Source organism: Pseudorca crassidens, chromosome 7 (assembly GCF_039906515.1).
Source record: "Pseudorca crassidens isolate mPseCra1 chromosome 7, mPseCra1.hap1, whole genome shotgun sequence".
Classification (NCBI taxonomy): Eukaryota; Metazoa; Chordata; class Mammalia; order Artiodactyla; family Delphinidae; genus Pseudorca; species Pseudorca crassidens.
The window spans coordinates 82,983,220-83,000,548 of NC_090302.1; the positions used below are offsets into that span (position 1 = coordinate 82,983,220).

The 17,329-nt window shown below is 44.2% G+C and overlaps 1 protein-coding gene across 6 annotated transcripts in view; it reads left to right on the forward strand.

Moving 5' to 3' along the window:
• The window catches only part of NTRK2 (neurotrophic receptor tyrosine kinase 2), a 383,847-nt gene that overhangs the window by 150,828 nt on the left and 215,690 nt on the right, over positions 1 to 17,329 (forward strand). The window contains exon 12 of one of the 6 annotated variants that reach the window (XM_067744764.1): positions 3,407 to 8,553. The exons of the other annotated variants lie outside the window; for them this stretch is intronic. Within the exon in view, the coding sequence (XP_067600865.1) occupies positions 3,407 to 3,444 (38 nt within the window). The 3' untranslated portion in view covers positions 3,445 to 8,553. Of the gene's footprint in view, positions 1 to 3,406; positions 8,554 to 17,329 lie in introns of those variants that run through there. 6 annotated transcript variants of the gene reach the window in all.

The following is a 17,329-nucleotide window of genomic DNA, read 5'->3' on the forward strand; positions in this document are numbered from 1 at the left end:
TATTCTCTGATTTTTACCTGGTAAACATTTTCCAGAAGGCTCTGGGGACATTTGCTTTGTTTTGCTTTCCAATGAAGGTGAGCTGCTATCCTGGCACCCTAGCCGCCATCCTGTCTCCAAAGTGGCACCGTGCCTTGCAGACACCAAGCTGGCCGTTTTCTACTTCTCCAAAGACAAATGTGATAAGATTTGCTTTTTTAGATTGCAGCTGCATCTTTCTTCCGCTCCCTTTGCATCCTTTCGACTCAGCAGTTTTCCTTTTTGCTCCAGATAAATTGCTGTTAATTTAAATGTACTGCAGATCCTTGCCATTTTATGGCTGATTGCTTCTGAGTAATAGGAGGAAAATGTGTGCACGTTTGAATGTAAAGAAATCTAAATGAGCCGGAAGCCAATGGCAAAGAAAGCACAGTGCTTCACTGACCTTCAGCCCCCACCCCAGTCCTTCCCTTTGGAGAGGTCAATGAGCAGATCCGGAATCAGCAAATAGCAGAGACACATCCGGGTTTTTCTTCTCTGCTTTCAACTTTACATCACATTTCTCATTCAGCACCTGCTTTATCCTTGTTCTTATTTAGCTCAACTAAGTGTAAGCAGTGGTGGCAGAGTTTCTCTAGAGTTGTTTTTGATAAAGGAGCTGTTGTCACGATAACTACCGTACACCATCGGAATTCTGCAAACGCTTCATAATGTCACATTGTCAAAATATCTATATTTCAGGCTCAGAAGCTAGACAGCTCATTTGGCTGCTAAACCCACAAGATGTTCAGCCATTTGTTGTGGTCTAAAAACTTTCCCCCTCACTAGGAGAAAATAATTATCTATTGTTTTATATCATTTTGTGGCCCCTTTTGTGAGTTTCTTATAACATGAGAGGGCATAAGTCATAAGATCCCAGTAGGTAAATTGGGGCCCTAATTGAATTTTACTGTCAACCCCTTGGAAACATGAAGCATTGGATGCATTTCCTTATAAATAGTCAAGTCTTTAAATCAAACTAATTTTTCATGAGATGGTGGCATATCTTAAGTGTATCAACAGTATGTGAAAATCAAGGGTATGGAGAGGAGGTTGACGTGCCTTCCTTGAGGTGAGGGGTGGTATAAGTGATGCTTTGAACAGAGACACTGCATGTTGCTTATCATTGTAACAAGTTGGCTTTTCCTCAAGAAAGTCATCGAGTGTGTTTTTAGGGTGGCTTCACTTGCTTTTCTTGCATGGGTGTGTGGAGCTGAGATGTGTGTCTCTGAGAAGGGTACAAAGGCAAAGCAGAAGAAGGTTAAAGAGCGACACGACATCAGCCTAGATGGGGAAGATGCTGTTGCAGCCTGAGTGGATGGCAGTCCGAGAGAGCTTGCATTTAGCCAAGCAAATTGTGTCTCCCAACTGGAATAATTAAAGAGCCTGTAGTGGAGGTTGGGGAAGTTCATGACAGAAGAAAGTGGCAAATAGAAGTAAAGGAAGAGCGGCCTGGCTCCGATTAAACACTCTGACATCAGTACACTTTTCAAGTTCCTGTACCATAACCCCAGTGGAAATAAGATTTTCATTAGCAGTTTAATCTGTTCTGTTATTTTCATCAAATAAACCCTTCAGAATTGCATGTGCAGAGAAACTGGTATATTGAATCAACAAATCATTTCGTTTGGGGGTGATGTCTTCTATTTGTATCACCAAGTGTTTCCTGTTTTGGCAAACTTGGCATCCTCAAATTAATCCACTTGTTTCAGTGGGAAGGAATTTGAGATCCACCCTCTTAAAACCTGAAAGGATAGCTCAGGTGTTTGGTTAGTTCATTTGGTATGCTCGAGCTATGTGCCCACTGTGTACTTCCTAAATTCTCAGTGCTTTGTGGGAGATTAAATCCATAAACGATGTTTGGCCTCTGTCCCCAGTTATTTTCCTGAGACTTGGAGGGGCGGGAGAGAGAAATGCGATGGAAATTAAGCTCCGTGGACTCTTTTAGTGTTGTAGTAAATGATGATACAGATTAGTGATGGTAATGACAGCTCTGGAGGCAGATGACACCAGCACTTGGCAGACCAAACACCAGGTTGAGGAAGATCGAGAGTCTGGAGGGTAGGGTTTAGAAGCGTCTTCCAAAGCTGAACTTTAAAACGTCTTGGAAATATCTTGGGGGTCTCTACTATGATGTCATCTATTTTGTCACTTAGGAATCTGATGAAGATTCATGCACATTACCCACAGAATTCTATGTGATAGACCCTTCCCTGTTCCTGCTGGGTTTTCATAGGCAAGCTCACAGAGAGTTTGTCCCTCCACATAAGGTCATGGCAGGGTAGCTATAGCAGCCGAGCGCCTGGGTCAGAACCTGAGCTCCATCACACACTAGCTGTCTAACCTTGAGCAAGCTGCTTCACTCTCTGGGCCTCAGTTTTCTCACCAGTAAAGAGAGTGCAATAATAGAACCTATCTCCTAGGGTTATAGTGACATTAAAAGGGCTGATTTGGCAAAGAGCTTAGAAGACAGCCCCACAGAAAGTAGATTAGCTTTTACCTGTTGTGTAAGTTATTCCCTCATCTTTCTCCATCTGTGGCCAATGAAGTATTTGAAGTCAAGGAATCCATTTTCTTTATTTTTGCACCATGCATTACAGTGTCTACTATTTGGTCAGTTCTCAGTAAATGTTTGTAGAATGAATTGATGTTAAGTATTATATATGTTTTATATATTATATGTACTAGACACTATATGTCTTATATTGTGTAAGTAACGTATATACATACAATATACTTCATGCTGTATACCATATGCTATGTAATAGATTATATATATGTGCCATAGGTATGGTATGGTACTTAAATATAGGCGGTTAATTATTTAATAGTAGGATTTCTGAAAAAGAATCTAAATCTTCATGTGGGCTCAATATTGTACTGGTTAAAGCCAGCCAGTTCTCTGATATGGCTGAGTAATTAATCAGTTATTTTAGAAATAACTTGGTTTTATAGGCGGGAAAAGAAAATGAGAATTTGGGTAGATAGTTGTTGTTGAATTTTATTTTTTTCCCTATATATAAAAATTATTCAGGAGTCATCTTATGTTGTGCACAGATTTCTCCTCCTTAAATTAAGATGTTAACATCTGATACAGTTGTGGGTGGAAACGTGTGCAGAAATCCTTTGCATTTCTTTCCTGTGTTTCATGTGCCACGTAAAATCAGTCTTAAGTTTAAAACTAAGTTGCTCGGTAACGAGACTGCCATTTTCTCCTGATTTCTGTTTTGTAATTATATTGTATTTATGTTTTCAAGCATATTCCATGTTGTGTCTTAATTTTGATTTTTATTTATTATGTTCTTTTAATAGTGACTGTACTTGCTTGTTAATTTCCATTGATTTTTCTTTTGAGCATGACTTATGTTTTATTTTGTGTTTCTTTTAGGTTTTGTTTTGTTTCATAAGATCCCACTGGATGGGTAGCTGAAATAAAGGAAAAGACAGAGAAGGGGGCTGTGGTGCTTGTTGGTTGATGCTGCCTTGTAAGCTGGACTCTTGGGGCTGGCATTGGCTTCTCCCGGGAAGTGCCACTGATCTGGGGTTTTCTGGTAGATGTGGGTGGTGTTTGCAGGAGATACTGTACGAAGCCTGCAGGTGCTGTGAGCTGTGAATGGGGGACACCAATGCAGAGACAGCTCACAGGCAGCTAAGAAAGTCAAGATAACATCTTAAATTAATGCTTCTCTTTTGTTCTCACAATCGTTCAAATACAAAATGGAAATGAAATGCCATTGGATTGTGCTTCTCTTTGGAAAGGTGTGCTGTTTGACCATACTGGAAATGTATTGATTTTCAATGTTTCTGTTTATTAAAGGTGAACTGTAAAGTTTAAAAAAATCTAAATTTAGGGACAGGTGTAAGTACACACTAAACAGTCTAATCTCCATTTAACATGAATTTTAGCATTGTTTTCTGCTGTTGTTTAATCAGTACTGAATTCAAAAAGTTTCACTTTCCCACCTAGAATGCAGTGACTAAAAGAGTTAAGGGCATATCCACCATCGCTGTGGGGACTCGGGGGTATCCCTGAGAGGTTCTTTCCTTCACTGGTCATGAAGGTCCAGAGCCACGCAGTCAACAGTAACGATTTCCTTAAAGTTTATCACTAGGCAAAAAAAAAAAAAAAGAAAAGAAAAAGCTATTTGGTCAGGGGCTGTGGATTTCAGTTAGTCATAGTCAGTTCCAGAAAAAGAGTGAAATATATGCATATGGTGCATATGTCCTTTTATTTGACCTCTGTGATCCACCTGCTTTTTAGAAGTTTGCCGAGTAAGAAGGCCGCAGCATCTCATGCTGTTCCCATGACAGAAGTGCAGCTTTTCTACTCTGAAAAGGCCTGTGAGCAGAATGGCTGGCCTGCTGTGAGCAGGAGACTATATTCTAAGAAGCCTAGTCCCCCTACAACGTACTACACTCTGCTGGGTTTTCCTGGGCTGGACGGTTCTTCCTGACCCCAGCAGCACAGAGGTGGCAGGTCGCTAATGAATATGTGCTTTATAATGTCCAGCTTCAATGCTGCAAGGGCAGCCTTAGAGCTACAGAATCCTGCATCTCTGCCTTAGTCTTATGTGGACAACTGTCTCACGCACTTGGCCTTCACGGTGGCCTTTGTACGCTTTGCTTAGTGTGCAGCAGGCAGGATCCCTGTCCTGAAGTGAGGTTTGGCTGCCCCTGCCCCGCTTCACACCTTTCTTGTTAGGGGAACTTCAGAGCCAGGCCTGGAGCATTTTGTTTGAAAACACAATTGGCTCTGACTGTGAGCGTCTGCATATAGATGCCACAGCTGAACTGGAAACTTACTGACGTTTTCAAAAAGCCTTTTCTGGAGGGGAGATGGTTACTAAAGTTTTGCAGTTCAGCTTTAAGGTTTTATAGTTTTTTTAACTAGTCCAACATATTTGGAAACATTGTTTTGAATCCTGTGTAACCAAGGCATTAATCTCAATAAACCAGGATCCATTTAGGCACCGCTTGATATAAAAAGGTTATGCGTGATGAATATTTTATACTCTGTCTTTTACATTAGCCACTAAGTATGTTATTGCTTGATGCAGACATTTCACGGAGTCCTATGGATTACAGCATTTGACTTGGCTATTCTATACCCACTCCTGAAAGAAGGGCGGTTTCTCCAAAGCATAAACAGGCTGCTGTTCTCAGAAGTTGTCTTTCCAAAACGATATTTGAGTGTGAGGGCAGCTGACCCTGCGTATGGGGAGGTCTCAATATTCTCTGAATTCCCATTTTCTTGCTCACTGTTGAATGACTGTTCCTGTCACTACTTAGATTTTGATCTTTCCCCAAAGTGTTGATTTACAAAAAGGCCAGCTAATTGTAGAAATCCTGCCCCCTGAAAGAAAAATGAAATTCAAACTGAGAGCCAAGCAGAGGCTGTCAGGACAGCAAGGGTTCTTAAATATCGGCCATTTGGTACAATTTTTTTTAAAGCTTTTATGTTATTCCGTGGAGCTATAAAAAGGCAGTGAACAGTTTAAGGACTATTTTAGAAGTATCCCAGACCCTAAAAAAAAAAAGAATATTTGCCCTCAGCAGCTAAAAGAATTGCAGGGTAGATTTTTGTTTTAAAATGGAGAAAAGTGGACAGATAAGGCAATTGAATCTATCAACAAGCAGTTGACATCTCCTAGGGAACGATGAAACCATCAGGCTATTGGAAAATGGTTTCATATGGTCTTGTGTTCTTTTCATTTTTTTTTAATCCCTGAAGACCTCAATCAGCAACCTAGCTTCTCATTTCTATACTCCAGACCACCTCTGTCATCCTTTGCTTTTGATGTCCCCTATAAGGAGTCTTTTTCGAGCTTCCTAAAGGCACGTATTGTGCATATTTTCAGCATTACAGAAGGAAAGGCGGCAGTTTTGCTGAAATCAAGTCTGTCACCCTCCAACAAGGCTGTGGCATTTCAGTTCGAGGCAGGTACCCTAAATGAACAACGTGAGCCGGATAAGTGAACACCCTCCGCTCCAGTGGGGCAGCTGTCACCTAGACCCAGCCAACTCGTGCCTCCCAAGGATAGGCCCAAATTTCCAAACCTTCTGACTCTTTAAGAGAAACTTGAAACCTGGACATTTTATCTGAAATGTCCCTATTTTTAAAAAGTTGGCTCAGTTATTTTTAAAACATTATGTAGGCCAACAAAACATGTCTGTGGGCTGCCAGTTTGTTACTTTGGTCTTAAAGCAAGATCATTGTTCTCTTAACGTATCCCACTATCTTGCCTTTGCTAACACACTTCCTGGCACCGCCGTCGAGCGCTTTAGTACCCTTGAGTTTAGCAACCCAGGGATCTGCAGCATGTCACTTAATTTGGGGCTGTCTTATAGCTTCGCTAGCTGGGACCTTGGCTCTCTCACCCTGCCTGGAACTCTCTTGTAGCAATGCTTTCCCCCAATCCCGCAGTGGGCCCCACTTCCACGTGGCCAGAAGCACCTAGTGAGTCCTACTTCCTGTTTTGTCTGACACGACTTTCTTTTCACCGGTGTTCATGTCGCTTGGCCCTCTCAGGGGCAGCCAGGTTCAGATGGGAAAGCACATGGCCCCATTTCATGGATGTCCTTAACATACCGATAGGGCCATTGGTAAAAGAAAAACAGGTGTGTCATCTTCAAGAGGCGTGGTTCAGGTCCTGTATCTTGAATCGGGTCCCACTGAGACCCTCCGAGGCAACTGAGAAAGATGAAGAAACTCCCACTGTCATCATGTGATACATCAGTCTGAGGCCAAAGGAGGTCCATCTCTCAACAGGCGAAGTGAATCCCCACGTACTTTAGAGACAGTCGAATTCAAGGATTTTCCCTCCTGGTCTCCAGCAGGGACTGGTTTCATTTTGACCCATGGAGTGTTCTTTCCAAGAGTAAGGAGCAGAGATGAGACGTGAACAATCCCAGCTCCAAGCCCGCAATGCAGAACCCAGAGCTTTGCTTTTAGCTCCAAGTCCTTCAGGTAATCCTGAATCACACCCAGAGTGGTTGAGGCTTGCAGCTCCCCCTCAGACAGAGCAGAGGCCATCAGGATTCAGCAGCTGTAGGAGTAAACAGCTCAAGGAGTACAGGCAGGAATTCAGGTCACTGCCAGGAGTGAGGGCCAGCATGATGGAGGCGCTCCTGCTTTTCCTCTCCTCTTTATTTTTTTCTTGATTGTCTTAAAAACCTTGGCTCTTTTCTCTCTCTCTAACACTCCAAATTGACTCCATGACAAACTGAGAGTTTATTTTTATTTGCTTTATTGGTTGCTTTGCACACACCAATTTTTTTTTTTTTTTTTTTTTCCCCATTGCAAAATGGAATCAAAGCAGTAACCGGGACTGATACTAACTCTTCTCTCCCTCCACCCGAGAGTGGATGATTTCCGCTTTCACCTGCTCTATTGTTTTCTGTCTAGAACTCCTCCCTTTGTTTTCATCTAATTTCCTCCCACTACAATAGAAGCTCATTTTATCTTCTTTTGTCCAGACTCTAGGTAACAGACAGATTCCATAAAATCCAGGGTCTTCACAGGGTTGCTGCATGCAGCCACGTGTGCTGTGCCATTCCTGTGTGGTCAAGGTCGGCGGACCCCTTGGGGTTCTGCCACTCAGCAGACTGGACTCCCAGGAAACTAGGACAGAGGTAGCCGTTCTATTAAGTGTGTTCTGTTGTGTTCACACACCTACAGCACCTGCAAACCATGTCAGGTTTATTCAAGGGCACCTGGGAAGGTTAAGGACCCTGCTGGACAGGGCAAAGATGTAATTTTCTGCAGGGTGCTGCCAGGCTGAGTTAAGTTAACAGAGTTCCCAATCCAGAAAGTGACATGAAAACGGTTGTTACAGAAGGCAGTTTTCATCTCAAGTTAGCCCATTTCCTTGTTTTGGTCTTCAGGAACAAAGGGACCTTCCAGCCATCTGATTTTGACAGAGAAATCACCCTGAGTTTAATTCAGGCTAGTGTGGCTTGGAGCCTTGGGCTGGTCATTAGTGAGCACCCAAGATGGGTTGACATTGGCTATGTTAGGAGTCTTAGTTTTCACAGAAAAATAAGTGTGTGAAAGGCAAAGAAAAGAACAGAGATTTTCACCACCTTTATTTTAAGACAGTCTATTTATGAATGGAGCTTCTGTAAACAAATATAAAATAGCAAGAGATTCTATTCACAGTGTATACATATGTCAGATCATCACACTGTACACTTTCAATATCTTACAGTTTTCTTTGTTGATTATACCTCAGTGAAGCTGAAAAGACAAAAAGGAAAAAAATAGCAAGAGACTCCAGAGAATGGCAAATCCTCATGTCGTGTTCAGATCCATTTGCTGTAATCCATATAGGCAGCTTGTGAATCATTCTCATGCCCTGTTTTTTTTCCCCATAATGTTCCAGGTCTTAAAGTCATTTTTTTCATGTTTCCTGTAAATAATGGATAATCATTTTTATTTTATTTTTAAGTGCTGTTTTAACAATGTGGATAGACCATAAATGTACTTGCTGAATTCATTCATTTTTTTTTAACAAACCAATAAAATTTTATAATTTATCTCCATGTGTCTTGCATTCTGTGTAGGGACTTGTATGTTTCCCCCCTTCTTCAAGTACATACCATCACCCCTTGTGTCGTTGGTGGTGTCCAAGACTAAAGGTGTTAGAAGAAAGTGTGAGAAATGTCACTGGGAGTTTGGGGGGAGTCCCAAATCCACTGTAGATTCTGAAATAAATCTCTTCTAAAAATACGACTTTTAAGATTTTCATCAATGTGAGTAATACATTTATGGTTTACTGATTCCTGCATCAGATCTATTTTCATTGGCTAAAAGGCAATCCTGAAAAACAACAGAAAAGTTTAAGGGAATTAAAAAAATAAAACTTATATCCAGTGAGAAATTCTTCGGTATTTTCAAAACTTGGAATGACTCGGCTTCCTGAAGGAGGTATACTTGGTGCTCTGCCCCTCCATTCTAAGTAACTTTGTGGTCAAATGGACATGATGACCTGTGCTTCATGGGAGGGGGAGAGAGAGGAAGACACGTGGGCACGGAGATAAGGTACCATCTTGAACCTTGACTGTTAACCTGGTGCCCGTACTTCACACTCCTTTGGTCTCCATTTCCTGCCTGGCCACACTGTCTCTTCCTCGTTTTCCCCTTTTCGGATAGGAGCTAAAAGCAAGGTTCCCAGCTCTGATTCATTTGAGACTGCTTTCACCTTCTCGTAACCTTGCAAAGGTTTTTGCTCCAAATCGAAGACTTAGGGATTAGAAAAACGTGACCTGATGTTCTACTGAGCCAAGTATGCTGACTGTCTTCAAAGAGCCTGGTTAGTGCTGGTGACTTGTGCTTTCTCTAAAGGGCCTTTTAAATTTGCTGAGCTGAGAACAGGTTTTTTTGGCCATTGGAAAGTTGTATGGTAATTTGAGGTGGTAGGCATTGGATCCCAGCTTTGCTCACAAACTGAATGACCTTGGGAAAGCTATTTCATGACTCCATTCCTCAGATGAGGATGATAGTAGTAGTGCCTCCGCACTGGGCTCCTATGAGAGTTGAATGAGGTGGTGCACGTGGGGGGGCACTTGGTATCACTAATAAAAATACTCGGAAGGACGTGGGTTTGCACTGCGCCTGGGTGTGCCTCCGTAAATGCCCTGGCATCACAGACTCATTTGCCTGTATTGGTCACAAGGCGATTGCGTGGGTACAAATAACGGAGTCTAAGTGAAGGGGAACTTCCCTCCCTGGGTCATTCTGGATGTGAGCCAAGCAGTGAACACCACTTTGAAACGTTCTCAGGAGATATCCTAATTCTGTTCCTAGATTCCCTCCAGGTGATTCTTGCACATTGATCATAACCAGATTTGGTTTTGATAAAAGAGGAGGACATGGTCTGTTCCGGCCTATATTATGATTATTCAGTGAGTTCAAATGATGCTCTGTAGTTTGAGGATTCTGGAAGAAAAGCATTGAAGGTCATATCCCAAATATGGTCTTCCTCTTTTGTTCTCATTTCATTAATTCAGAATTTTTAATCATTTGGATGGGGGTCTCCATTAACTGACTTTTGAATTATCCATTTGAAAATCTTTGCCTAAGAATAAAAATAACAAACAAATTGGCTGAGAGATTGTTTGAAAGGAAAGACTTGCTTCAAGTTCCCTTAGAAACAAGTATTTACAGGCAGTGGGTTACAAATAACTTTTCTGCTTCCTGAGGTAGTTTTTCGTGATAGCTCTAGCAGGTAACACGTGATTGGTCACGTTTGAAATAATAAAATTTCATTTATTTAGGAAACATTTGGTAATTTGGGCTTTTTTCTTGTTAAATCATTTTAAGTAAGTGGCACTGAAGTTTTTACCAGCACTTAATTTAAGGTACTTTTACTGTTGTTACCACCTTTTCTAGCACATTTTAAAGCAATATTTACCATAGGATCTAAAAGGTAGCCATAGTTAATAGATGTTGATTTCCAACTGTGTGCCAAGCCCTGTTTTAAGTGCTTCACGGTTCTCCCAACAACCCTATGAGGCAGAAGCTAATATTGCTCCTATTTGAAAGGTTAGGAAACTGAGGAATCGAATGACTGAGGGGCTTGCCCCAGGTTACCTAGCTAACAAGTGGTAACACCAGGATTTGAATTCAGGTAGGCTGGCTCTGAGAGCCGGTGCTTGAAACACCTAGCAGGCATGGGGGGGACCCTTGAGCAGGGCCAGGACTGGGGTGAGGCCAGAGAGGTGGCTACGGCACCCTCAGGACGATGCAAATGCCCAGTGGTCACTCCTACCAGCACTAGCAGTTGAGCAGAGATTATTGTTGTCAAAATGCAGGATTGGGGCTTCCCTGGTGGCACAGTGGTTAAGAATCCGCCTGCCAATGCAGGGGACACGGGTTCGAGCCCTGGTCTGGGAAGATCCCACAGGCCGTGGAGCAACTAAGCCCATGCGCCACAACTGCTGAGCCTGCGCTCTAGAGCCCATGAGCCACAACTACTGAGGCTGCCCACCACAACTACTGAAGCCTGCGCGCCTAGAGCCCGTGCTCCGCAACAAGAGAAGCCACTGCAGTGAGAAGCCCGCGCACTGCCACGAAGAGTAGCCCTCGCTCGCTGCAACTAGAGAAAGCCCACGCACAGCAAGGAAGACCCAACACAGCCAAAAATAAATAAATGAATACATAAATTTATATTAAAAAAAGATGCAGGATTGTAAGGCTAATTGAAGTCACTGGAGAGGCTCTTCTATCCCAGTAAACACCTCCCCATTACCCCCAGTAATTCGTGCCTCTCACAAAGCCCTTGCCAATCTTGACTCGCCAGTCTGTGGCACCATAGTGAACTTGGCACGTGCTTTCTAAATTTTACCTTATGAAACAGAGAAGTTGCATCCAGTATGTGTTTGTTGCTAATTAGCTAATGAAAACCCAGAGCATGTTTGCTTTGTCCGTTGTACCTGAAGAAGGATTTGTTGGTTTTCATGGTTGTAAAGCGAATTTTCTCTTCTCTCTTGAGCTGGAGTACTTCTCATTCAAAAGGAGCAATCACTGCTCTTCAGTGAGTGTATGTGATGGCAGGGAAACCACCTTGGGGAGGGTGTGGGTCTGGGACGTGGTGGGAAGCTTCGCTTGAGGACACATCCTGCCACCTCCTTGGAGAGGATCTGCACTTTGGAACAAGGTTTTGGGAGATGTCTGAGCGGCTCCTTGCCTCGGGAACACAACGAGACAGGCCAGCATCTGAGCAGTGTGGTCACATCGTCGCTCCTGTCCCCTCATGTCTTGTCTGCAGCCAGTGACTGAGAGAGACTGCCAAGGGCACATGCTAATTTTCCAGTCATTTGGTCAAGTCACATCTCACATACCGCGAGACCCCGGTGCCTGTGTTTACTGAATTAAAATTTCTGCTCAGCCATAAACTAATGAACAGACAGTTCTCTCTCTCTCTCTTCTTTTAAAGAATTTATTGTATTCTCAAGGAGGAAAGGCAAAGCCTCTTTTGTGTTGATTTGCCACCCTTCCATCCCTTTCTACTAATTCTCATCATACAGTAATTAGTCATGCTGAATCGCTAAATGAAACTGTAGATTAGATTGCTTTAAGAATTGGCATTCAGCTTCAGATAAAGCTCATGCAATTTCACTAAAGACCCTTGAGCCGGGTGGGAAGTATAGAGGCGCCAGCACTGTTTGGCCTTTTGGGGGAGTTCTAGGTTTTTAACATGAACTAAGACAGTCTATTAGGGTGCTTCAGGCTTTTCAGAGATTACTCCCTGGACAACGTTTTCTCTCTGCATTTACCCAGGCACCTGGATTTAGGGGAGGCCAGCTACCTCTCCATGGCCCTCCTGCTCTAAATACTGTTGAGTTGAATGCCGATGGGCTCCTCTGTCCCTTCAACCCTAGAGGTGGGAAAAGCTTCCCACTATGGTCCGTCTCCATGCCTCACTGCCTCTTGTGCGTCCCTTTAACCTGCCCGTATGTCTCTACATCATCCCATGAATTCTTTTTACTTGACACGACTCCAACTGAGACATAAGTATACTAAATTCTTTAATACATGATCTTGTTTTATCTTAGATCAAGTCTATTCAAAATTCAATAAGTATTGTTAATTATAGGTCAGACATGAGCCAGGCATTGGGGGGATTACCACAGTTATCAAAACAGACACCATCTTTGACCTCCTGGGCTACGGTTATACAGTTACGGTGTCTGTAATGTTGACACTGTTATCATGCATACTTTACACACGAGGAAAAAAAGGCTTGGAAAGTTAAGTAACTTGTGCAAGGTCACACAAATAAGATCTCTCTGCCTAGGAAATCCATGCTTTTGGCCCTGACTCTCTAAGGACAGTGCTTTTTTTGTCTCTTGTGGGAGCCTCGGCTGCCTGCTCCGAGATAGTCATCAGACCTCTGCGCTTCACCTTGGTGGCTCTAATTCTTTCTGACCCAGTGTAAACTGGTGAAAGCTATCCCAGGCCTTGGTACCTTGGTACCTATTTTCTCTTCTCCTTTTATTATTTTTCCCCTCTACTTTTCCTCTGGTTCCCTTTCCACCCAACACAAACACACACAAATATGCTTTATCCTTTCTTTAATTTTCACAATTAAACTTTAAATTTACAATTGGTTGGGTGGAATATGTTCATTGAAGTGGGATGGTGTGTGTGTCTGAATGAGAGAGAGAGAGAGAGAGAGAGAGAAAGCAAGAGAGAGATACCATCAAGGAAAGACTCAATTCACACACACACACACATACACACACATACACATATATACACATACACTTGTGGAATAGGAATATTGCATATGTTAAGCCTTGTTTGAATAAATGGGAAGTTAATCCCAGTACCTATACCATTTTTACCATTATCCCCTCCCCATTAATGCTCACTTGGCATTAATGCTCCTTTAAAGAAAGACTTTCCATATTGTATTTTTTTGCTTTTTGTTTTTACTCCCTTATAAATAGCAAAAAGTTTTGCTGAGAAAAAGTTATTACAAATCCCAAAAGGTTGGTGTTCCATTCTGAGCTCCAAGATAGAAGGATTGAGTGGATTTCAAACTTGGCAAAATTTCTGACTTGGCAAATGCTTCCATCCTTATTTATGACAGCTTGGAGACTTCCATTTTCCAGGGCTTATAAACGATGCTGCTGATTTTGTCTCCCTTTTCTGTTTTGCTGTGAATTATGAAGTAACCAGCCTGAAGCCTTCCTTTTAACATTAACCCTCTTAGCATCATAAGTGTGTGTGTGTGTGTGTGTGTGTGTGTGTGTGTGTGTCTTACTGTGTTCTTTCTTTTCTTGGTTGTAAGGCACATTTTGCATTTTCACACAGGCAGTGAACTTCCCTTTTTCTGCCTTTCCACAAAACGACAGTCGGAAAGGTTGAGGTCTGGGGTGTGGACAGCAATTTTCTAAAGGACTGTACATCTCGTCCCCAAATGGCAATTTAACAGCTGGGACTCTAGAGCAAGACAGGTAATCTGGAAAGTCTCAGGAAGTTTTTCCCAGAGGTGTGAACTCATCTTTTGGGGATCTCCCTGCCCATTTTCTCAGTAGAAAAGTGTCAAAACGGAGGAACTACTGAGAAGCTGTCTCCTCCTCCTTTTTCTTTTTCTCTCGACTCCATACCCAGTTCCTTGAAGCCCACTCATCTTAAGCTCATTTTGTAAGTACTTCCTTCTTTGGATTCCTGTTACCTCACAGAACTCGGGAGCCTCTTATTATTAGGTAGAGCTGACAGATTTTTCGGAATACAGGCAGGAGGAATTTTCAAATGCAGAATGTGTCCTTAGAGAAGCGGGCGCCAAGAGGGGATTAAAGCTGCAAGGATTTTTAATCAGGAGAAACTCTTGCATGAGAAAATGGAGAAGGAACTGGAGAAGACAGCGGAGCATCAGAGTGCAGTGCAAGCATGGCCACGGGGGACGGGGGGAGAGAAGAAAGGCTGGGTCAAGCATCCCAGACTGCCATTCAATCTGAGGAAGTGTGGGCAGAGCTATTAGGGGTAGATCTGGGTGATTTGGGGCTTCTGGGAGTCTGTGAGCCAGAGTGGGCCATCAGAGGTGTCCCTGGTCTCCTGGGATGCGTCTGCCTTAGAATTTCTGACCACACTCAGTCATTGGTGCTGGAGCAGCCCATGGGGGCATGGACTCTGTGCAAACGAGGGGGTGGATTTCAGAGTACAGATGGATTTCAGGGTGTGGCTTGATCAATCATGCTCCCTGAAGTTGAGGGTCCACAGAGTGCTCTCATACAATAGGACCAGTATTATCTGAGCTCCACTTAAGCAATGTACTGGATAATTTCTGCTCCCCCACTCTCTGTAAATCATACTGCCCATCTGACAGTGCCCTGAACACTCCTGCTTGGACCATTGGGTTCCAGTATTCAAGGGAACCGTTACTTCCTTAAATGACCTCCTACCAGTTACACTGGTTTAAAGGGCTTCAGCTATAATCAGTTTTTTTTTTTTTTTTTTTTAACTACACAGACTGGGCAAGTCAACATTTTGAAATTTTTGGAAAGTTTAAAATGCAGCCATCCTTTTATTTATGGCAACATGAAGCAACATCTGAAACTAAGACCTGCTTTTGTTTTTCTCGTCTATCTCCCCAAACCACCAGTGATTCGATTTCGTTTCAATTTGTGTTCCCTGTCAAACAAATGTTCTGTTGTGGCAGCTCTCCTCATCGATTCAGCTTCTTTCGGAAGAGTGTTTATGGAAGTGTACATCAGTACCTTGCCAGGCATGAGGAAAGAGCTGGAGAGGAAAAGACAGAGGCGTCCTCTTACACAATTCTTCACCCCTGCTCTCCGGCAGCCTGGAGTTGAATCATTTTCAAGAAAAATCCTTATTCGGATTCAGCAGACTTTACTGAGTGCTTTCTATGGGGCTGCACCATAGGTTGCCAACTCCACTGACTCCGGAGACCAGAAGGGTCATGGGAATGAGTAGGTGGGCCAGCGGGGATTGGCCCCGTGCATGGGCACAGCTGCCCTCCGCCCCAGCCAATGTTGCTGTGCAGCAATGCAGACTCAGGGTAGCCAGATCTTCTGATTTTTCAAGGCAAGGGGAGATCTGGGGTTTTGTGTGAAATCTCCCAGTTTTTAAGTGTTGGCAAGGCCCTTCACATTTTTTACAGTCTCCGCGAGCCAAACAAAACACGTCTTTTTGCCAGATTTTGCCTCTTGTGACCCTTGTACTGGATGTTCAGCGTGCTGCCTTTAGGGTACGTTCCTCCATAATGGCCTAGAGCAGACACTGGTCTTTTGGTCGAGCTTCCTGGAGGCTGACTCTGCCCTGAGGATGCCCTTGGGAGTGACGGGTGAAGGGGGTGTCCCAGGGATGCCTGGGGGAGGAGTGGGGAAGGCAGGACAGGGCAGGGGCCTCACAGGAGAATGGTTTCAGACAAAGCCCGGTGGAGGGGGAAACCCTGAGTGTAAGTTGCCCCCCAGAGATTTGGTACTTGGGTTTTCGTATTCGTGTACCCACAGATCATTGGCTGAGGGTCCCAACAGGCAAAAGTGGGCTCCAGTAGCTCAAGGGCAGTCCTCCAGCAAAGAGATGCAGGCGCTGGCTGCTGCCCGGGCTGGGCGCACAAGAGCAGGGGCCCCAGGGGCCCCAGCACATCCCACCACCGAGAGCTGTGACCTTGCCAAGCCCATAGGTAATAAGAATCACAGGTCAAGTCAGAATTTGAACCTCGATCTTCTGACACCAGTCCAGTCCCCTGCTTATTGACACTTTTTCCAGAAAGAGATCAGGGTGCAGAGTTTGGATTATCTTAGATTCTGACTACTTGGTGTGTTGACTCCAGACTCCTAGCTGGTCTCATCCTCTTGGGTTGCCTGGAGGGAGGACAGCGTGGCTCTTTGGAGAAGGCGGGGGGCAGGTCGATAGAAACTAGGAAGGTGCTGTAAGCCAGCAACTTCCTAGTCAGAACTGAGAGGGCTCCTGCGAGCCGGAAGCTTGGAGCTCCCAGCTCCAAGTTTTCCTCACTGAGTTTGGTGGTTCATATCTGAGATGCCGACAGTGTTTGGGGTGCTCTGTGCCCCAGTGCTGAGCTCTGGGCTTACAAGACACATCTTGCCTGATTCAAACCTAGAGTGTCCTATTTCCTTTGGAGAGCTGAAAATTCTTCATGTGTTTAATTTAAAGATATACCCTCTAAACTCCAACCAGTTCGCCTTGCAGGGAATCCATTGGAGGCAGGCAAAAAGGTAGAAGCTACAGCACCATCTGCTAACCAGACATCTCTGGAGTGTGAGGGACCCAGAGGCAAAAAAATCAGATTTTTTTTTTTTTTTGCGGTACGCGGGCCTCTCACTGTAGTGGCCTCTCCCGTTGCGGAGCACAGGCTCCGGACGCGCAGGCTCAGCGGCCATGGCTCACGGGCCCAGCCGCTCTGCGGCATGTGGGATCTTCCCGGACCGGGGCACGAACCCGTGTCCCCTGCATCGGCAGGCGGACTCTCAACAACTGCGCCACCAGGGAAGCCCCAGATTTTTTTTTTTTAACGGAATTCACCATGTTGGCCCCTGCAGCCCTTGCCCTGTGTCCTCTGCTGTGGTTAACGGCTCACTCCTCCCTCCAAACCTCCGGGTGAGCCAGGACGGCTTCCTCGCCCTCACCTCTTGAAGGCCGTCCTGAAGTCAAGTCAGGTCTTGCTCCCCAATCTTTCACACCTGCCCTGTGTTTCCCACTCCCATCCCCCCTGCCTTCCCTCAGGCCCTTCATATTTGAGAGGAGCAAACGGGTGTTCTTGTCCCCTTGCTTCTATCCCCAAGTCCGAAATTTTCCTCCCAAGATACAGACTTGCGTTGG